The sequence below is a fragment of the Nyctereutes procyonoides genome, unplaced genomic scaffold (genome assembly GCF_905146905.1).
Source record: "Nyctereutes procyonoides isolate TBG_1078 unplaced genomic scaffold, NYPRO_anot_genome, whole genome shotgun sequence".
Classification (NCBI taxonomy): domain Eukaryota; kingdom Metazoa; phylum Chordata; class Mammalia; order Carnivora; family Canidae; genus Nyctereutes; species Nyctereutes procyonoides.
The window spans coordinates 67,584,958-67,608,195 of NW_026575142.1; the positions used below are offsets into that span (position 1 = coordinate 67,584,958).

Here is a 23,238-nt window from a genome sequence, read left to right on the forward strand (position 1 = left end):
ACAGGGAGCCCAACTGGAAGATCCTGGGTCTCCAGGATCACGCCCTGGGCCGAAGGTGGCACTAACCCACTGAGCCACCCGGGCTGCCCTATTTTACATTTTTAAAAAAGATTTTATTTATTTATTTTGGGGGGGGTGCAGAAGAGGGAGGAGGGACAGAGGGAGAAGCAGACTTGAGCAGGGAGCCTGACCCTGGAGCTCCATCCCAGGACTCTGAGATCATGACCTAAGCAGAAGGCAGATGTTTAATCAACTGAGCCACCCAGGTACCCCTACATTTTTTTTTTTTTGGTTAGATGTTCATATCTTAAAAAAATGAAGTGAAATGCACATAATGTAAATTTAACTATTTTAATTCATTGGCATTTAGTAAAATCGCAGTGTTGTGCAATCACTGCTTCTATTCTTAAACATTTTCATCATCCCAAAAAGAAACCCTGCACCCCACCCCGTAAGCAGTTTCTCTCCAGATCCTTCCTACCCCTCAGCCCTTGGAGACCTCAAGTCTGAGTTCTGTCTCTACTGATTTATTTACTCTGGATATTTCATAAATGGAATCATCGTACAATATGTGATCTTTTGTGTCTGACTTTTAGTTAACATGTTTTCAAGGTTCGTCTTCATAGCATGAGATCATGTATCACTACTTGATCGCTTTATGGCTGAGTAATATTTCATTGCATTATATCATATTTTATTTACCCATTCATCCTTGAATGGACATTTTGGCTGTTTCCATCTTTTGGTTATTGTCAGTAGTGCTGCTGGGAACAGGTGTGCATGCATATTTGAGTTCCTATTTCTTATTCTTCTGGTTATATACCTAGGGGTTGTATTGATGGACTATATAATAATTTTATATTTAACTTTTTGAGGAAGCACCGAACTGCTTTCCACAGCGGCTGTACCATTTAACATTCCTACCAGCAATGTATAAGAGTTGCAATTTCTCCACACCCTCCCCAACACTTATTTTCCATTTTTCTGAGAAGAGCCATTGCAGTGGGTGTGAATTGGTATCTCACTGTGGTTTTGATTTGTGTTTCCCTAATGACTAATGGCATTGAACATGTCATACTTGTTGACTGTACATCTTGGGTGAAATGTCTTTTCAAGCCTTTTGCCCGTTTTTATTTTTTTTTTATTTTTATTTTTTATTTTTTTATTTTTTTCAATTAGATGATATTTATTGAGTAGAGTACAATTTTCATGGTAACCTGAAATTTTTAGGGCAGTAAAGGTAACATTCAACCTGCTTATCTGCATAAACCATCCAAATGTCCCGGAAAACATCGTAATCTAAACTATTAACTTCTAGACTACATGTTACACATGAAAGTAAGAAAAAACTCCTTTTGTCACAACATGTTTACTACATAAACATGGTTTTCAACAATTTTGCCACTCTAAATACTGTATAAACTTTTATTGACCAAATGTGTTAATTTCTAGTACGAATAAATGCTAATAAAATGCAAGCTAGGAAAAAAAATGCAAGCTAGGTTTCAAATAATCAAATGACTGCTTTTGCCCGTTTTTAAATTGGGCTGTTTTTTTTTTTTTTTTGTAAGAATCTTTTACATACTTGGGATACAGATCTCTTACAAGATACATGATTTGTAAATATTCTTCCTCCTTCTGTAATTTCTGTATTCACTTTCTTAAAAATGTCCTCTACACGAAAGTTTGTAATTTTGATGAATTCCAGGGTATTTTCCCTTTTTTTGCTTGTGCTTTTGGTATTATCTCAGAGTCGATTGTCAAATTCAATATCATGAAATGCACCCTGTTTCTAAGAGTTCTATAGCTTTAGGCCTTCTATTCAAGTCTCTGATCCATTTTCAGTTAATTTTTGTATGTGACGGCAAATAGAGGCCCAACTTCATTCTTTTTGTCTGTTTGGAGGCATTTGGCAATTCCATATGACTTTGGGGATCAGCCTTTTCATTTCTACCGAAAAGGCCATTGGAATTTTGATGGTTACGTTGCTGCCTCTGTCAGTCACTTTGAGTATATTACCATCCTAACAATATTAAGTCTTCCTTCCATGTCTTTATTTAGGTGTTCTGTAGTTGGATTTCTTTTTAATTTATTTCAGGAATAAGATTTTCACACATCCACGCCTTGGTTAAATTTATTTCTAGGTATTCTTTTCGATGCTGTTGTAAATGGGGATTGGTCCTTTTAAATTTCCTTTTCAGGATTGTTCATTGTTGGTATAGAAAAACTCAGTTGACTGATGCGTTGCTGTTGTAACCTACAAATGTACTGAATTCATTTATTAGCTCTAATTTTTTTTATGGATCTGTAGGATTTTCCACATATGGGATTATGTATTGTGAGTACATGTAGTTTTATTTCCTCCTTTACAATTTGGATGCCTATCCTCCCCACCCCTCAATTGTTCTGTTGAAGAGTGGTGGTGAAAGTGAGCGTTCTTGTCTTGTTCCTGGTGGCAGGGGGAAAGATTTCTTTACCCATTGAGTATGGTGTTAGCTATGGATGCTTACCATTTTTCAACCCACCAAGTCAGAGGTTATCAAAGTGTGACCCTTGGCCAGCAGCTTGTATATCACCTGAAAACTGGCTAGAAACACTAATACTTGCCACCGGCTCTAGAGTTTAGCCGTCTGGATTTTAAGAAACCCTCCAGAAGACTCTGGTATACGCTGAAGTTTAAGAACGATTGTGCTCCATTTTGAGTTTCTTTGAGGTTAGGACATGTGTTTTGAAGACCTGCTTTATTTCTTTGTATTCTTTTTAGCTCTCTTGTGAGATTAATCCATGTTGAATAGTTTTTAAAAAAAATAATAAAAATTTAAAAAAAGAATGTTAGAGTTTCCCAAAGTGCCTACACAGTCTCGTACCTTGTCTACATGTCTTGCGTCACCATAATTGGAGATTCATTATTAGTTATTCACAGCATTCATCAGAAAACCTCATATTTCATATTCAGTTTTAGATCAACGGCAAACAGCACAAGTACACTTTTATTTAGACCATTTATTTTGATAATTACTTTCACTCTAAGCGTCTGCTTACCTGCTACCTATGGACGTATCCTTAGGACTACTGCTGCCACCAGGAATTTTTCTTTTGGCTATTTAGAAAGACACAGTGGTCACTTTTATAGGGTTTGTTGGATTTTTGTCACATCATTACTGTGCCTTTGCTTTTTTTTTTTCTCTGTTTCTTTTACCTTGCTGTTTGTCGTCTCAGCCTCTTTTACATCTTTTTTGAATAAGATAATGTATATTTGTTAATTCTATCCATTTATTCATGAGAAATACAGAGGGAGAGGCAGAGACACAGGCAGAGGGAGAAGCAGGCTCCTCGCAGGGAGCCCAGTGTGGGACTCGATCCCAGAACCCCGGGATCATGACCTTAGTCAAAGGCAGACATTCAACCACTGAGCCACCCAGGGGTCCCTGAATAAGATAATATTTAAATATCAAGATAAGAATGTGATCGATCGCTACTAAGGGCTGTTGTTGAAAATAGCCATTTGAACACACAAGTACTAGTTTGTAGACAGATGTACTATTTATTCACTACTTGTTTACCTATTGGTGAATACTTAGCTTTTTAAAATACCATTTAAAATTGTCCAGAGTTGTGGTGTAATTATTTATTTATAGCTGGTCTTTTTCTAAAGCTGGTTTGAATGATACTTAATACCCCGTATTCCGATTTTCCACCCTTTTCAGATTTCTGACTCTCCTTTGTACACTCACCTCAAGTCAGTCTGGGTAACCTTGCTCCTAGAATAGGTGAAAAAAAAAAAAAAGAATAGGTGAAAATGCTGGGTTTAGCATCAGAACCTGGGTTATCTACGTATGTGAGCTCTGAGAGTCACTGGTAGCAGGAGGAAGCACAGAGGGAAATAGGATGTCCTCACTCACAGCCTTGGCAGGAGCTCAGAAGCTCTCCAGGGCCATGTGTGGTCCTAAAAATACAACACTGCTGGGCTTTCCTTCAGCCTCTTTGATGTGGGAGTGAAGTCCTAGCATCCTTGCAGGAATGACTGTTGGTTGACTAAACTGTTCTCCAACCTTTCTTGTTTAAGGTTTGCTATAAGCAAACCAAAAATCAATTTGTTAACAAATGCTAGCAGAATTTTAAGATGTTAGATGACGTACTTACATATTGCACTTTAATTTTTTAAGGACTATAAGCAATCATAGTTCTTGTTTGTGTCTCACATCTTGTTCGACTAAAAAAAGGAATTCTTGACATTTGAAAGTCATAGGCTAAAACCTGAAATCGATCACATTTCCCAAGGCATTTTTTCATGGAGTTACTTGGCTCTTAGCGAACATTCTGCTTCCATTCTAAAAATCGTGCATGTGACATTTTTCATCTGTCTATGGAAGAGTTCATGTGGTCTCTAGCTGAGCTTGCTTCTTAATTATTTTCTCAAAAAAAAAATCTGACTGTAGTTTGGAGTTATATGTTTGTTTACTTTGGTTTTCAAATTATTTAATCTATGAATGCATATATCTGTGTAGACCCATCTAGATGTAACACAAGGGTTTAATTAAAGGAGTTTCCAAATGCCTCAGAGATTTAAAGGTTTTTTTTTTCCCCAAAAAAAAGTTTAATAGTTCAGTGATTTCCCAGTAAAGTCAGAGGTTGGCTTGTTTAAGAAAATTATGTGGCTTCCCCGCCTAACCTATCCAGTATTAGTTTGAACAAGAAGAGAGCATTTTCACCGTATTCTAAGAGGCTTATCATTTAAGTCCTGTGTGATTAAAGGACATCAATTAAAAAATCAAAAGGAACCAAGTAGCCCTAGAAGTTTAGGAAGAGAAGTTTGTTCTAATTAGGGAAGGGTTGTAATAATACCAGAAGGTTCTCAAACTCTAACAGTTGTGCAGAGGCAGTAAACTCACAGTTTTTGAGGTTAAGTACTTAAGAGAAACAGGAACTTCTCATACTACCATTGTGAATGGATTTAATTTTGCTAGCTTTTACACTCCTAGATGCCTGTGGGTGCAGTGGGTTGCTTCAGAAAGGAGAGGAACTTAGGGTTCCAAAGCATAGTTGAGTTTTGGGAGCCATGGCTATATATTTCGCAATGCCCTTTGAAAGGGTTTGATGACGGTGACAAGAGGAAGGGGGAACCAGCATGGTAAAGTCATTTGGCTACTTTTGAAATCAAGGCCAGGAAGAAAACATTTTCTGGCTGTAAATCACTTACTTGTCCTACATGCTTTAAAGCATTTTATACAAATGACTTTAACAGTTTTAGGGGTCATGCCTAGGGTTAAGAGACTGTTTGCCTGGTATATAGTTCGGTGATTAAAAAGCAATACTTTATGGAGATGGAAGCTTTTCTGTTCACAGTCTGTACTGTATTTATCACAGGAGCAAGCTTTGCCTCCTGGGTCGGTATCGTACAAAGTGTACACTTGTTGATTTTATGTATTATAGGAACATGGAGTATTTAAAAAAACGTACTCAGTGTAATTGTAACAAACAAGAAAAAGCAAAAAGTTGTAAATCAAATGAAAAAAATTGTAAAAATCGCTTTTTCATGAGTGATTGCTGTACCAATGCAGTGCTTTAAGCACTTTTGCATGTATTATTGAATTTAATCTTTAAACCCAATTCAGGGGGGTAAGAATTGTCATTCTCATGTGCACCTGTTGAGAAGTGAAGCTCAGAAAGTCTAAATTGTCTAAGGTCACCGAATCCGTATGAATAGTGAGCTGGGGCCTGAAACCCAGGCGTAGGCCTCTGATGCCTACTTATGGAGCCAAGGGCATTGACTCAGGTTTCAGGGAGTGCTAAGGCTGGTGTCCTTGCCTAGGATTCTTTTTTTTTCCAGGTGAGTCAAATCAAGTAAAAATGTTTAGTAAACACCTAAATGTCTTGATGGCTGTGGCCAAAATGTTAAGGCTGATGAGAAAGACGGATCTGGAAGATGATTTGGAAAGTGCCTCCGGGGCTGGTGGATGTATCCATTTAAATCATACTTAAAGAGGGAATGGTTTCATGCAATTATCCACCCATGTTTTTGTTGCCTTTTGCTTTAATTGCCTACCACTGTGTTAGCATGTGAGCAACTGCTGTGGTTTTGTGTGTATTAGAGCCTCACAGATAGTTGTTTGGATGTATTGTCCATGGAGTTGGAGTGAACTCTAGTCATGAGGAGTGTTGCATGAATATTAGCATCTTTTCTGTCCTGCCCCTAGTTTTTTCCCTCCTATACTTGCAGACCTGCTAGTAGGCACCCAGTATCCTTGTCCCGCCACACACTGCACTGGCTCTCTGCTGCGACATCACACTGGATTGCCCTCTGAGGAGAAAGGTGCATCATGCTTACGGTGTAGATGCAGCACTGGGTGGAGGCATCGGTCTTTTTTTTTTTTTTTTTTTGCCAAGGAAAGTGTTGTGTTTTTCTTGGGTTTTGTTACAACCGAACAATTTTAATCGCCGGCAGCACAACACGCATTAGGAGAAAGCAAATAAACAATACGAGGCACTTGGAGCCAGGAAGTCGCATCTCAGACTAGAAACACAGCTTTGGATTGACACCGGGGCGGTGGGTTGCTAACTAGGGGAGCCAGGCACCCAAATGAAAACCAGTGACCGTGAGGTGCTTGCACTTCTCAGGAAACCATTTCATCAGAGGGTCATGGGAAGGGTGTTAGAAGTTGATTTTAATGTTATGACCATCAGTTTCTTTGTAATTATTCACTCAGGCTGTGTCTTAGATAACTGAGTGCTGCCTTTCTATTCTTTGTTTGCCATAGATGTGTGATTAACATATATTGATTTTAATTTTTTGAAACTAACATCTTGTTCACTGAATGCTTTACTTTGAAATAATCCAGGTAAATTTGACATGAGTATTCTGATATGCCTGATTCTGATAATGCCTAGTTTTAAAACGTGATCTATTTTCCCCGTCTTATAACGTAAGAGGCATACCAAACTCATTTGGAGTATTTTAAAGGTTTCTTCTGTTTCAAATAGTTGGTATGTTATAGTAACTTATTGAAAATAATTGAAATGAAAATTATAAACCCAAAGTGTACAGGAGCCTTTTAAACCAGAGGAGATAGATAGATAGATAGATAGATAGATAGATAGATAGATAGATAGACAGACATAAACCAGAGGAGACAAACACATTTAAACATTTGTTTAAGCATTTATTACCAATACATTCTTTTAAAGGCAAAAAAAAAAAACAGTCATTTTGCTGTACTTTGTTAGATGACTCTTAACTGAGCAGCCTTGGTTTATGGAACTTGAGGATCTGGGAATCATTAAATATTTATAAAGATGCTCATAGTTTTGTGTTGTTGGGTTTTTTTTTTCCTCCTTGACTTATACAGGTGGAGAATTCGTTTTTATCCATGATTTCAATTCTTAGGCATGTGTCTCAATTATTGAAGAGAAAATAGTCAAAGTAATTAATTGTCTTCATTCTTGATAATATTTTTAAAATACCAATAATTATTTTGAGTAATGTGTATTTCTTCAGCTGTTAATGTCTTATTTTTGTCTCTCATAGGACCTGCTGAAGTTCCCATGATGTCACCTAATGGGTCCATTCCTCCCATCCATGTGCCTCCAGGTTATATCTCACAGGTAAACCACTGGACACGCTTCTCCACTCACTATAAGCACTATCATTGTTCCAAGAGAATATATGCTGAGGCTTCCAAAACTTATTCCAAGGTACACTGAGTTAGGGTAAGGCGAGAGTTGTCCTTTGGTAGCACCACATGGCCCCTCCCAAGTCTTGCTCTCTTGACTTGTCAGAGAGCTAGAGGGAGAGAAACACGGTAGGCTGTTAGGCAGTCCTCACCTCAGCCAAGGTGTGTTCACACTCGGTTGTGCTGTAGAGATTTCCTTCCATCTGTACCACAATTTGTTGGAAAAAAAGAGTTTGTAGACTTAATTGGTAAAATACCAAAGGAGACATTGTTAAAGCAAATAGGGACCACCCTTTATTATTGGAGTCCTGTTTCTCTGTACTGTGGCCCCACCTGGGCTTGGTGAATTGCTGAGTATGATGTGAGAACTTGGCTATTTGTACTTCAATTTCTCTGAAATTTGACTTTTTTCCTTAAGTAAAATAGCAATAGCAATTTAAAAAGTAACAGCAATTTCAGAGGTACACTGGAAGAATTAAAAAAATATATTAAATGGTAAACTAGACAAGGTTTCCAGTGTTCAGGGTACCTAGAATGTGGATGTTTGTACATACTTTCATTTTGACCTGTGCTCAGTGTGGAATGTGCACTTCTTTGCCTGTCTTCCTGTACAGCTTCTTTTCCAGGTGCCGGACTATTTTTTTCTCTCCCTGCCCTTTTTTTGTGTGTCTGTGTGTGTGTGATTATAAGGGCATCCTTTACTCCTTAGGAAAAAAAAATCAGAAAAGACAGAAGAGAATAGAGAAGAAAATATTTATAATTTTACTACCCACAGAAGAATCATTGCATAAACATTTTTTTGGATTATATCCTTCTGGATTTTTTCCTTTCTATTTTTCCTCTGTCTCTCCACTTTTGAAGTGGTTTAAGAATGTATAATTTTCAGTATTTAATGATTTTGCTAGGGTGAAAAAAATTGGCAGCTGCATAGGAAAATTGCTAAAGTGCAGGCAGGAATCAAAGATTTATCCTTCTCTGATGTTAAAACTTAGCCATTTCTTCACTGTCTAAACCGTAGTGCAGCCACTATAATTTCATTTTTTCCATCCCTACTTCTACATGAGCCAATATGACATCTTTCTTTCTTTCTTTCTTTCTTTCTTTCTTTCTTTCTTTCTTTCTTTCTTTCTTTCTTTCTTTCTTTCTTCTTTTTCTTTCTTTTTTTTTTTTTTTGAATAGTCAAAATGTTGGCCCGTCTCCCCACTGTTGCAAATAAATGACTTGTTTTACACAAGTCTTTGTAAATAAGAATCACTGGAAGGAGAAAGGGTGCAGAGCAGGCCTGTCCAGCCAGGACACGTAATGATGGATCACATTCACGTCACCAGTCAATTAACAGAAAGGAACAAGGAATGTAGAATTCCATTATGTCTCCTGCTCATTTATTTTGAGGAAGTGTTTCATTCCATTGAACCGAGTACAGTTCTCACAATTGTGATAGCAGAAATAACACCTCCTTTTATACTAAAGGCCCATTTAAGGAATAGCAGTTAAAAGTTGGGACATTTCTAGTGAAGAGAAGCTGCAGAGTGTTTTTTTTTTTTTTTCCCTGTGATTGCATTAATTGCAAAACATTTAATGAGAGTCCTAGGAGAAATAGAGAAGTTTAGGCTGTGGGTATATTTCTGATTCTATAAAAACTTCTATAGAAAATCCAAGTAAAAGGATTACTAGCAGAGCTGTAAACTCACTTTGGTAAAACTGATGATGGAAACATTACATTGTGAAGCACTTTCTCAACTGACAATTAGGGCAGAAAATGCTAGAGGATATTGGAAGAAGGGTAGAAATGGAATAATTTGGATTCTGAGTTGAGAAAAGGGAAAAAAGCCATCTGTTAAGGCATGTATTCAATTTCATTTAGATGGGTTCCCGGATCAGAAGATGGGCCCAGAGTTAAATGACCTTCCGTGGTAGCGCTCTCTCTTTAATGATGTCAGACAGTGAAGTGTCTGTGTAAAACAGATGATTAATTTGGAAGAAGACTGGCAATCTTGTAGAATGTGTGTACAACACCTTTTTAAAGCTCATGGCATGTATCGTTCAAAGAAATGAGGAGGGAGGGGAGCCAAGTGTAAAATGTCTTAGGAGACTTGTTATCACCAAGAGATCTAAGGAGCAAAGTACATTTTGACATGTAGTTGTGGAAAGAGTCCCCCGCACACAAATTCTCCTCCCAGCTGGACGTATTTGAGAAGTGCCCCATACTAGTCTGTCCCTGTGCCTATCAACTCTGCATTGTATCCCCACAGTTCTTCTGGGTGTACATAGCATCAAAGCAGAATTCAAGTTCTCAAGTATAATGAATGGATCTTTAATAGTCAACTTTACTCTCCTTCCTAGGAGAGTAAAGTTTTTTTCTGTTGGCCTACATTGCTACCACCTTAAACTTCTTCTGTCCCTTGGATATATCTGGCCTTTTCTCAACTACCTACCTTTGTGCCCATTATTTCTCTCTTCTTGGAATACTCTAGAACTCTTCTTCATCTGAACAGTTCAGTCCCCTTTCTTGTTCAGATGGCCCCCTTCAGTGTGACCCTTTCAAGAACCTCCAACACAGAAATGGTGGTTCTGTTTTTTCTACGTCTTTGTTGCTTCATCCCTGTCTCCATCATGAAGTATGATACAGTTTTATATCCATCCTCAAGAACTCCTGGTGCCTCTGGTATTTTTTTTTTTTTTTTTTTTGCCTCTGGTATTATATCTGAGAATCTAGAATACTGCCTGGCCTATAAACTGTAGGTACTTGATAAATGTTTTTAAATGTAAGTGACTGGCCAAGCTGAAATAAAGTAAATATAGCATAGGTTTGCTTCAACGATTTGGAGGTTCAAGTGAAGTAATAAAATGCCTGATAGTTGGAAAAGTAGTAAGATCAGAGGGATGGATACCTACAAGAATGAAATTCTCTGAATGTGGATTTCAGAGAGAAAGGAATGTCAAGACAGTGCAGAAGAGGGAAGTATAGTCTCTTCAATAAATGGTGCTGGGCAACTGGATATACAAATGCAGAAAAATGAAGTTGGACCTCTACCTCATATCATATTCAAAAATTAAAGCAGGTTATAGATATAAGTGTGTAAGAGCTAAAACTATATAACTCTAGAAGTAAAATTTTATAATCTTGGATTAGGCAATTGATTCTTAGATATGACACTAAAGGCACAAGCAGCAAAAGAAAAAAATAGATAAATTTGATGCCATCCAAATGAAATTTTAGGTGCTCAATCTGAACTTTTTGACACTATCAACAAAGTGCAAAGGGAACTGAAAGTATGGAAAACATATATGCAAATCATAGATTTCAGAAGGGCCTAGTATTTATATAGGAAATCTTAACTCAAGAATAAAAAGGCAACCCAATTTAAAAATGGGCAAAGGATCAGAATAGACATCTCTACAAAGAAGATGTGTAAATTGTCAGCATATGAAAGGATGCCGAACATTGTTAACCATCAGGGAAATGCCCATCAAAACCACAGTGAAATACATTTCACAGGTACTAGGATGGCTGTAGTTAAGGTTGATGATAACAAGTGTTGACAAGGGTGTGGAAAAATTGGAACTGTTAAACACTGCATGTGGCGATATGAAATGGTACAGCTGCTTTGGAAAGAAAAGCATTTGCTCAGAGTTAAATAGAGTTATCACATGACTCAGCTCGTCCACTCCTAGGCGTGTACTCAAGAGGAAGGAACACATGTTAACACAAAAACTTTGAGGTGTTCATAGCAGGATTATTCATCATTGCCCCTCAGTGGAAACAACCTAAATGGCCTCAGCTTTATGAATGGATAAACATGATATGATATATATGCATACAATGGAATATTATTCAGCCATGAGAAGGAAGTACTGATAAATCCTAAAATGTTGATGAACCTGGAAAATACTATGCTAAGTGAAAGAAGCTTAGACATGGTATCATTCTACTTATTTATAATGTCAGGAAGGAGTAAATCCATAGACACTAAAAAGTAGATTAATTATTGCCAGGAGCTGGGGGAGACAGTATTAGGGAATGACTGCTAGTGGGTATGGTACTTCTTCAGGAGTGATGAAATTGTTCTGGAACTTAAAATAGTGGTGAATGAATGGTCATTGAGTTCTGTGAATATACTAAAAACCACTGAATGAGGTACTTTAAAAAGATTTTATGGTATGTAAATTCTATCCCAGTAAAGCTTTTATAAAAGAGAAGGGAAGGGGGGAAGATGGTGACTGGTCCTAGTTATTTATTATGGCACAGCTGGGAAACATGGGCCAGCCTGTGTTGGTGCAGCCTGTGACGGTGGGAGTGACTACTGTGTATGGTGTGCACTGTGCTAAAGGCTTTCCTTACTTCACTAGTTTTCACCATCTTAACTTCACATATGAGGAAACTGAGGTCCCAAGTAGAACCAGGATTGTGACCTAGGTGTTTCTCAGTTCACAGACTTAGTTTCCTCTGAAATGTGATTTCAGAGTCAGCATCAGAAGCCTGCCTTGATACATATATTTGCTTTGTGACATTACTTCTGCCAATGCACGGGTAGATGTGTGGCGTGGCTGCTCGTGCATTTCCAGTGCTAAAATACCAGCTGCTCACATATAAATAAGGTGGTCCATCAATGGAAGAAAACTGAAGAGGGAGGCAGGTGAATGATTAAAGATGTGACATTAGTAACACTAATCGGAATCAGTGGAGAAATTCTTGATTATAGCATTCATTAGATAAATTTTTTTTAAAGATTTTATTTATTTATTCATGAGAGACACAGAGAAAGGCAGAGACACAGGCAGAGGGAGAAGCAGGCTTCATGCAGGGAGCCTGATGCGGGACTTGATCCCGGGACCCCAGGATCATGCCCTAGGCTGAAGGCAGACACTCAACTGCTGAGTCCCCCAGGGGCCCCTCATTAGATAATTTAGTACTGAAAGTGCTTTAAAGACAATTGACCAGTTTGATCAAATACAAATATCAGTAATGAAGAGATCATCATCTTATAGAAAGATAAACATCTAGCTTTGGAAGACAGCTTTGCACAGTCTGTTTTGGTGTGGGGGGCAGGGGTGGGATTGAGAAGGACTGAAGCCATGGACCTAAAGATAGTGTAGACTTGGAGTGGGATGGGAGAGCCATGGAATCTTGTCACTTCAGCTCCGTGGTCTCTGATAGCTCCGGTTTTTAAGTGTTAAAACATGTGCTTTACTTTTTGGTGAGAGGCTGGGAGAGGTCTGAGGAAATAGTAACCTGACCTTTTCAACTTAAGAGAAAATAGAGGCTAAAATGTTGTTGTTGTTTTTTTTTTTCCCCCAACTATAAAAACTAGACTTAGATAAGAGGGCATTTAGTCTTATCACTCTCATCAGCATTATTTCTATTCCGTAAAAATGATTGTGAGTGTGATTAGGGTTGAAACCATGGGGTAAGGGCAAGGACTACAGCTGGGAAGAATATGGGCATTACTTGAAGAGGCCTGCCTTCAAATCCCACCACATTTCACCACGGCTACTTTCCATGTAGCTTGGACAAATTCTTTTGCCACATACGTAGCAGTAAGGATTCAGAGAAATGTTATGTGAGGTATGTAGTCCACAGTGGGCATTCAGAAAGTGGTAGATACTATTGTGAAGAAGGCTGTTAGAACAATTTCGAAGAAAGTTTGGCAGACTCTACCTTCCTCGATGCCTACTGAGATTGCACCGTGTGACGCAGATTTTTCCTTTCGCTGTATACTGGCCGTGGTTTTCCTCAGTTTTTTAACCTCCATATTAACTTTATGAATAATTTATATGTAAAAATTTCTTAAGCAGACGCCTTGAGTTTTATTTTCCATGCTTCTTTGGTAATTTACAAAATATCTTTCAGCTGTTACGGGAAAAAATTTCATGTAGACCAAAAGATTTATTTAAGCCCATGAAAAGAAAAAGCGAAACTTTCAAGTTCATGTTCTGTCATTTGGGCAATCACTTTTTTTTTTTTCAGATTAACTGACATAACTCAAAAACTTCAAATAGTAACCAAAGTTAAGTGTTTTTGTTGTTATGGCACAAGTACACACTTTACCTTGATTCAGTGTTTTGGGGATTTGTTAATGGGTCGGTACCTGTTGAAATTATATATATTTCCTTTCCCTGGACCAGGGAGAGGCAAGAAGATTAATCTGTTGAAAAACGCATTTATATTTTGGTTGATCATTCTCCATTGGGGATTGTTTCAAGAGTTGACCAGAAATCAGAGCCCCTGTGAAGAAATAATGGGGTCTGTTAGATGGAAGGCGTAGAATGCTTTGCTCCATTTTGCTCAGTGAAGCCAGCTGAGAGCTGTAAATATTAGCCCTAACTGCTTCCCTTTGGTAAATTCCAACCTGGGATTAAACCAGTGCTGGGTTCTACCTTCAGGATTATGAAAACGATGAGCAGAAAGGAGCATAGAGGATTGCCCTGTGCCCTGACAGTCTGAGAATCAGACCCATTTGGTAGCCATCTCTTTCAAGACTTTAAGTCCTTTAGAAGAATAGATTTTTTTTTTTTATAGAAAGTTAGGAAAATTTCCACAACGAAGACTGTGCAGAGTGGTTGGTAGCTTCTGTGGAAAAGATCAGAGAGGATTTATATGTCCATTCTGTGTTAGTTCCATTATTAACAGATTCACGGCAACTTTATTTTTCATTTTATAGCTTATTTTGTCTGAGGAATGAATTACAGACGCAGTTGGCAGTGTTACATTAAAGAAATGTAGCAGGGTCGTACCCTCCCTCAAAGCATTGTGTGGGTTTTCTCTTTCTGAGCTTTTTCTTGGTCTCCCAGTTCTGTCTTTTCTCTTGAATTTCTTTCATTTCTGAGAACCTGACGTTGTGGCACAGTGTAGAATACAGGATTAACGGGGAAATGTGAGCTCGGTGGGCCCTGTGTCCAACTCCTTATGTAATTTTAGGGTTTTGTTTGTTTTTGTTTTTTCTAATTTCCATTTAAATTCTCATTAGTTAACATTGGCTTGGTGTTAACATTGGTGTAATATTGGTTTCAGGAGTAGAATTTAGTGATTCATCACTTACATATTAGGAGTATTTTCAAGTTATTTATTTGAGTGTTCCCCTTGTTTGTTTACTTGGTAATTGTGGGTCTCTCCCCTGCCCTGTTAACATGTAACGTAAGCTTTACAAGTCCAGGGATCCTATGTGTGCTGTGCATCCCTGAATCTCCAGTTCCTTGAAAGGTGGCCAGCACATAAACAGGCCATTATTGAAATGTGGCCGGCCGGCCGGCTGGTGTCATTTTCATCTTGTAGAGAGAAGGGAAAGGAAAATGTGTGAGGATCTCAGGTTCTTTTCTGATCTAAAGTAGGTGATTCACCTCTACTGTTTGTAGACCAAATAAGAAGACAAGTGAGTTTCCATAAGCAATACCAAAACAGTGTGACTCACTCCCTTGGTGTTTAGCATTCTGTTGACTAGAATGCTATATTTTACTTCAATAGGAAAATGATAGTTGATTTTCATCATAATAATATTGAGACGGGAGTGCCCAAGTGGCTCAGTAGATTAAGTGTCTGACTCTGAATTTCAGCTCAGTCATGTTCTCAGGTTGAGGGCTTCAGCCATGTGTTGGGCTCCATGCTCAACAGGGCATCTGCTTCTCTGCCCCACTGCCTGGGTCCCCTCATTTGCACATACTCTCTCAAATCTTTAAAAAATAATATTGAGACAGTGCCACATGTAGAAATGACTTCTGAATCAATGAGTATTAAATTATGCGCATTATACTACATTTAACTTGATTGCACAATTTGTCTTTCTAAATTAGTCATCCACATATGTCATGTATAACAAATTTTCTTGGAGAAATACCTTTGCTCAACTTGCCGGGTACAAAACTTTAGCAAGGTAGGGGGATTTTATATTCCTGCACACTCTTTGAAATCCATCTGATTTACTTGAATTTTCATAATGATAGAGTTATTTTGCTGTGATAAATAGGATCTGAGTACCATCAGAACAGATTCTTAATCCTTGTGCCATGGAGCCTACTGACAGACTGGAAAGGCATTTTTAAATATAATACATAAAATTCAGAGATCCAATCTAGAATAATCTGTGTTGCCATGAGCATGAGTGTGTCTGAGATGCTGGAGTGAAGAGATGTGATTAGCTCTCTCTTCTGGGCAGATCCACAGAGACTTAACAAACACTGACTACCTGCAGGCTACAGTGATATCTTTATTAATATGTTAAAGGCAGCTCAGTTTGGCACAAATTGCACCATCAGATCTCTACTGTTTTGTCTTCTGACACATTTTCTGGTCCTTAAAATAGCATTTCCACTGAGTCTGAAATACTCATTTGGTCGATGTTACTGATTGAAAATCTGTAGATATAACTATTCTCACTTGTCCAGTGTGCTTGTGTGCACATTGGGGGAGGATTAGATTTGATTTTTGATCTTCAAATATGGTTCTTTTTAGGTTGGTGATAAACAATAAAATATGATAGGAAAAGGCATAGCATTTCCAGAGTACTTGGTTCTGAATCTTGACACGTATTTAGCTAGCCTTAGGTTAAGTAACTTAATTGCTCCTAACGGTACTTCCCCTTGAATCCTTGAGGACTATGATGCTGCCCGTGTGAGAGGTTAGAGGTTTGCTGAATATTATGAGAGTTAAGTTCTGTGTTGAGCACTTTATAAGCCAGTAAATGATATACAAAGGCCAGGAGTTGTTACTGTCACCTTTAATTGTTACACCAAATAAATCCTTTTTCCATTTTGCCTTCAGCACCAGTGGCAGTGCTGTATTTCTGCTCAGAGAAGAGGCAGGCCTCCTGCCTGTTAGCAGTGTCTTAAGATGCTTAGCTCTTTCTAAGCAGGGACCTCTGTCTCCCTGTGGGATCCTCACGTTGTGGCAGCTGAGTGTGGTAGGACGGAGCAGGTAGGACCTTGGTTCTTCGGTTCCTGAGGTGTTTCTCAAACCTTTGCTGGGCATCCTCTTTATTTTGGAAGGTCTTAAATTACTGCCAGTGTCCTTTCCAACTACAGCAGTCACATGCTTTACCAAAGTTGGTGGGTTAAAGAGATGCTAGAGACGAGGTACCTGTTTCCATCCTTCTCTCTAGCCCTCAGCAGTCTTAGTTATGAGTCACTGGGTAGTTACCCAGAAAAGAGCTAAGTGTGTGTAGTAAAGGACTACGTGTTGATTTCATTTATATGGGCCTTCATTGTGTTTTTTTCCGGATTCAAGATTTACGTAAGCGTGAGTAGCTTGGCTTGTTTCTCTGTGTATGAAAGTGTTGGCATATACAAAGCCAGCAGAAGAGTGATTACTGTTTATGAGGTTATCTCTTTATAACCTGTTTGGTGTTTTCAACCACAGTTGTAATCATTAAACTTAAGAAGATAGGAAGAAGCAAATCCCAGAGATTTGGGAAATACATTCAGTGCTGCCGCCAATTTTTATTGCTTTAACTCTTTTGTGTTATTCACTCTATTAGAAAATGCAGCCTGAAGAGTCAGTGCAAGAAGCAAATGTGGGAGCTAACGCTTTTCTACTCCTGGTTGGCAATGAATAAAATTCCTCGGCTGCATTTGGGACTGAAGTAGAGCTTACATTGGAAATGTACATTTTTCTGTGTCTGTCTTTTGGTAAAATCACACTTAGGTAAAATAAGAGGGTCAGGAATGACAGGTCTGGAATTAACTGGGTTTAGATTAAGTGAAATTTTAGAATAGGTTGTCAGAGACTTACCTGAATTAAGGGAGAACATTTGATAATGAATGTGTAAGTAAGCTTGGTGGACATCAAATCTAAGCAGGGAAGCTACCCACCCACCCTCATTCTTCCCTCCCTCCCTTCTTGCTCTTTCATTTATTTGTTCCCTTAACCTTCATCACAAGCCCCCTGTGTGTCCAGGTGCCCTTGGGGGACTTGCAGTGGGTGCAAGGGACAGATCCGTAGCCTGTGCTACGGGACAAAAGGCGGAGGCACCCTTCTGGTGGGGGGAGCCTGAGCAGGTGGCTTGCTCGGTCCTCTGTCCCTGTGAGTGTTTGCTGTCGCCTGGCCTTTTTCTTTCCTTGTTCACTGCGTGCGTGCTCAGTTCTAGCAGAGACTTCTTCCCTTCCTGGAACGGCCTGGGAACCCATTTCAAGTGTGTTGGCAGCAGTTAGGGATCGAGCTGGTCTGGGTTTCCAGTGTGCAGTCAGCTCAGTGCTCTTGCCCTTGCAGCAGGCCGGCTGGCCAGCCCCATATAGCACCTGGATGCGTGTGGGTTCATGCGTGTCCACGTGCATTCTGCTCTGCCCACTTCCTGGATCATCCTTGGCCTTCTGGAACAACCTTTTAAAATTTTTCTTTTGTTACCTACCACTGAAGCTCTTCTTTTTGATTTTCTCCCAAAAGTAGAAGGGAGACAGTTGTTGGAACTGAGGAGTTAATTAAAATTTTCTGTGGCGGTCCACCCAGTGGGTGGCCCAGTGGGTTAAGCCTCCCACTCTTGATTTTGGCTCAGGTCATGGTCTCAAGGTCGTGAGATGGAGCCTCACGTCAGGCTCCATGCTCAGCAGGGAGTCTGCTGGAGATCCCGATCCCCCCCCCCCCCCCCCCCCCCGTGTTCTCACTTGTGTTCTCTCTTTCTCTCTCAACTAAATGAATAAATCTTTTAAGAAACATTTCCTGGGGAGCATTTTATTTCAGTAAGAGGAATTACTACCTTCCTCCTCTGTGGGCAATGGGAAAAGATGCTCAACACATAAGTGTTAAGAGATCTGTTTTAGTTCTTGGGACTCAAAATTGTTCCCTCCCTTCCCCCACTGCTCTCTGACCTTGGGCCAAGTCACTGAACTTTCCTGAGCTTCGTTCCTCTTAATCTCTAAAATGGGGATAACCGGGTATGCATCACAGGATTGTTGGGAGGACTTAATGAGGTGTTACCTTAGTAGTAGTAATGGCTGGGTAAGATTTTTCTCTCAAGTACCAGTTACTGTCCCAGGGCCTTACCGTGTGTGGCCTTATTCCAGATAAAGGTATTTTTATTATTATTATTTTTTTTTTCTTTCAGATAAAGGGTATTAAAGCAGAGCAGCAAGTTGTCAGTAAATACTGGTTTGCCTTGAATCCTCCCTCTCCCATCTCTTAATCACCTAAGTATTGTTTCCTGTGGTTCATTATTTAGGTATTTATTTCTCAGCATACCTAACTTCTGTTTAATTCTTCACACAATGAAAACTGATCAGATCAGAGTACAGATCAGAATGAAAATTGGGTTCTGCAGCTGAACTGGCTCTATGTTTTAATCATGCCGTGACTTGGTTTCCTGGCGTGCAACAAGGGATGCTGATACCTGCTTGTGTAGGAGTTAAGGACATTAAATGAGATCATCCATGTCAAGCTACTGGCACCACAGGCCTGTGAGTTTCTTTCTCTTCTCCCTCCCCAAGCTGCTCCCCTGACCACTCTCTTGCTCCTGCCTCCAGGATATGTCATTTTGTTTCAATGGCTCTCTTGGTCCTACATCTAAAAACACTCAGGACACCGCATGTAGGACAAAGATTCTCCCTGTTGTGAACACCTTGTCCTCCAGCCTCTTGTCCTTGTGTCTAGGCCATTGATTTGCAAGAACGCTAGGCACATAGAAGTTTCTCTGAATATTTACTGAGCAGAGTAAGTGACGTGGTCAAGAATCAAGCCAGCTCGTATTTGCCATCAGGCTCTGATCGATGGTGTGTTAATTTACTAGAGCTACCATAACGGGGTACCACAGACTGGGTGGCTTCAACAATGAAAGTCATTCCCTCACAATTCTGGAGGCTATACGTTTCTTCTAAGGCCTTCCTCTTTGGCTTGTAGGTGGCCATCTTCCCTTGGTGTTCCCACATGGTCTTCCCCTGCCCTCTGCGTCTCTCCTGATTTGCTACTCCTACAGCAATCCCAGTCATATTGGATGAGGGCCCAGCCACAGAACCTTGTTTTACCTCAATTACCTCTTTAAAGCCCCTGTCTCCCAAGTAGTCACATGCGGAGCTACTGGGGAGATAGGACTTCAGTGTATGAATTGATGAAGAGTGGGGGGTGTTGGTGCACAATTCAGCTCAGAATGGGAGACTGAGAAACTAGTGCAGTGATCTTTTCCAAGGCTTTCTGCTTCTCTAGAAAAGATGTGAGTGACTCTTGTTGAGTCACAGAGCCGGAAAAAAAATCTAAATGAAGGACGCTTTGTTGTGATTTGTGAAGAAAAAAAAAAAACAAAACCCAGTACTACGTACTGATTTTTGAATAGCATTTACCAGAACTTAGTCTGATATTTGTCTTGATGTGATTCTTAGAGTAGATAGATGAGTCCTATTTTTTTCCTCACTTTTGAATATCCAGTGCTTAGCTCGTAGTATATGTTAGGAAATAATTGAATACAGGTGTGATTCGTCTGCCTTTGGATGTTGTCACAATCTCATTCACTCCAAGAAGCAAATGAATCCGGGGCACCTGGATGGCTCAGTGGGTTAAGCATCTGCCTTCGACTCAGGTCATGATCCAAAGTCAGCGGGGAGTCTGCTTCTCCCTCTCCCTCTGCCCCTTTCCCAAGGCTCATGTTCTCTTTCACTCACTTTCTCTCTCAAAAAAAAATCTTGAAAAAAAGAAAAGCAAATGAATCTGTCTTTTCAGTGGTCACTTCTGAAGGCACATTTTACCGTCCCAGGATTTTTGGACTGAACTTTTTCAAATGTCTGAATTCTTCTCTAGTACTATTTTTTTTATGAACCTAATTTTGAAACAGTACTGTTACCAAGATTTCTTGAGTTGCTTATTATTTTGTACATCTTTCTTGCTCCTTGGACTTTCTTGTTCTTTGGGGGATCATAGGCATAATTTCCTTAGACATAGATTCAAAACTGAACTTGATAATGGAATATATTGCAGTTTGTGCTATGGAAGAACAACGAACTAAATATTCAGCATATTTTTAAAAATTTTTTCTGATTATTTTGGAATTAATATTTCATTTCTTAAAATGGTTTTGATGATGAGGTAGGCCTTGACTGGTAAGGGAGCAGATTTCTGTAAGAGTCCCATTATTCATGTACATGTAAATAGATGTCTTTCATAAATACCACAGAATAATTTAAAATAATTAAAAATAGGACTGTCAAGCAGTTTTCATGTATGTAGGCAATTTGTGGTTTTAAAAAGCTACTTGGTTTTCTGACAGGAAACATATTTTTTTCTGTATTAAGAGTAATTTATGCATCAGATTTATTAATTTTTTGAATTAGTGGCAATACTTATAAAATATAGTGGTAAAAAGCTGATGTTTTAGCTATGCATCTCTTATATCTGTTTTTTCACTAGTAGAATCCTTATCTTTGTAGTGCTTTCTGTTCACCTCGTTTTTGAAGTGCTTTAACAAGTCAGAAATTATGATGAAATGAAAATAATTTCTTTTCACTATAATTGTTCCTGTTTCCCAGCCCAGAGTTCTTTATATTTAGTGAGGGCCCTGTTCTTCTTTTACTGTATTGGCTGAGTCTATGTGGTGGGTTGATCATTGGAAGTTTTACAATAATGAAAATAATGAATGTTGCAAGTTTCAAGAAAACAAATACTTGGTTTCTGTGGGCCTTCCAGTATCTAGCACAGGATTGAATCGAAAGCTCCATGAAAGAGGAACATCTGGAATATACCTTACTTTTTACTTACTAGCTAGTGGCAGGGTGGGGGAAGAGAAAAGACACTATAGAATAATGCATATTTATATCAGATAGTAAGAAAAATCTGTACGTATACAGAAATTATACAAAGTATGCTACCAAATGTCATTTTCATGCCCTGCAATTTGGATAATACAGAAGATACTAGCATATTCTGCATTAGAATTTCTGATGTCATAATTTAAGCATCATTTCACATCTACCTTAAATTGACAGCCTGCCTTCATAAATAAGGTTAATGTGCCAAAACCCCGAAGAGGTTACATTTATTAAAGAATACATAAAAAAGCATATCTTGAGCTTTAGTAAGGAGTATGACTCAGATTCTTAATTTTAAGGAGTTAATACTGCTTTCTTAATGAATTGTTAACATGGTTAATTCTGAAACTATTATGTTAATTGGTTCATTAATTAAGATTTTTGTTTTCTTAACATAAAGATGAATAGCTATGAACTCATACGAGACTGTCTTGTACACACACACACAGACTAACATTGATAAACTTGACATCTTGTATTAAATGGTATTTTAAAAAACCAAGCTTACAATAATCTTTTTATTAGTTTTAGACATGATTAGGTCATTTTCTTTTGGTCCATAATCAGCCTTCTGAGGTGTAATGAGATAGCCATTTCAATATACAAATTTGATTTGCAGTGTTTTTTTGGTGATGGTGGTGGTTTTACTTTTTTTTTTTTTTTTAAACAAGCTTCCTTCTCTCTGTTTTTCATGAATAAATAAATTTTTAAAAAATCGTAAAAAAAAAAAAAAAGATGGGGATGCCTGGGTAACTCAGTAGCTGAGTATCTGCCTTTGGCTCAGGTCATGATCCTGGGATTGAGTCCCTCATCGGGCTCCCTCCATGGAGCCTGCTTCTCCCTCTGCCCGTGTCTCTGCCTCTCTCTCTCTGTGTCTGTCATGAATAAATAAATTTTTTAAAATCTTAAAAAAAAAAAAAAAAAGCAAGCTGCCTACCAGTGCGTGTGCCTGATTGTTTTAAATACTTGATTAGACCAGCTGGTGTCCTTGGCTTCTAGGTCTACTCTTAGGCCCCGATTGTCCCCTTCCGGACACGGCCCTGACCCAGAGGCCTTTCCCTGAAGCTGTCCCAGCACCACCAGTTCTTTCACATCCCTAAAGCATCCCTGTGATTCTGCCTTCCTCTGCTCTTGCTCTCTGCATTCCTCAGCTTGCCCGCTTGATTATGGTATCTGTTGTATTATTTCTTATCTTACATCTCAACAAATATGTTTGTTTTTAGAGCAGGTTTCATGGAGTTGGCCAGAGAGGCAAGAAACATTGTTACTGTACTGCCTTAGCTACCTTCCTTGGGGGAATTAGAAAGCGTTTGAAGACAGCATGGGTAGAATGTTGATGGGCTCACTCTGTTCAGAGTAGGTCCCTCGTCCTAGTGTCTCCCTTCACAGCACCCATTACATCATCAGGACATCTTGGGAGCAAAGGTGCCCATCTTGATTTGATATTGTTCAAGTTTTTTATTGGTTGGAATCCCCTCATTTCATCTGTATCCTTAGTCACAGGTTTTTTTCTTTTTTCTTTTCTTTTTTTAAGATTTTACTTATTCATGAGAGACACAGAGAGAGAGGCAGAGACATAGGCAGAGGAAGAAACAGGTTCCCTGTGCAGAGCCCGATGTGGGGCTCGATCCCAGGACTCCGGGATCATGAACTGAGCCAAAGGCAGATACTCAACCACTGAGCCACCCTGGCACCCCCTTGGTCCCAGATTAAATGAACCTTTGATACTCCTATGGCCTCTGAAGTTAATGTTCCCTTTATTTCCTGAAGCCCTTGTACGAATGGAACTGTCATGCTAAGGCAGAAATGGGTCAGGTGTCATCAGGCCCATCTGGAAAGCTCTGCCCAGTGAAGC

General features: G+C 39.0%; 1 protein-coding gene across 4 annotated transcripts in view; it reads left to right on the top strand.

Annotated features, from left to right (window-relative positions):
• The window catches only part of FNDC3B (fibronectin type III domain containing 3B), a 337,868-nt gene that overhangs the window by 176,477 nt on the left and 138,153 nt on the right, over positions 1-23,238 (top strand). For all 4 annotated transcript variants that reach the window (XM_055307872.1, XM_055307873.1, XM_055307871.1 and 1 more), the window contains one exon: positions 7,526-7,602. In XM_055307872.1, coding sequence (XP_055163847.1) covers positions 7,526-7,602 — 77 coding nt within the window. The remainder of the gene's footprint in view (positions 1-7,525; positions 7,603-23,238) is intronic.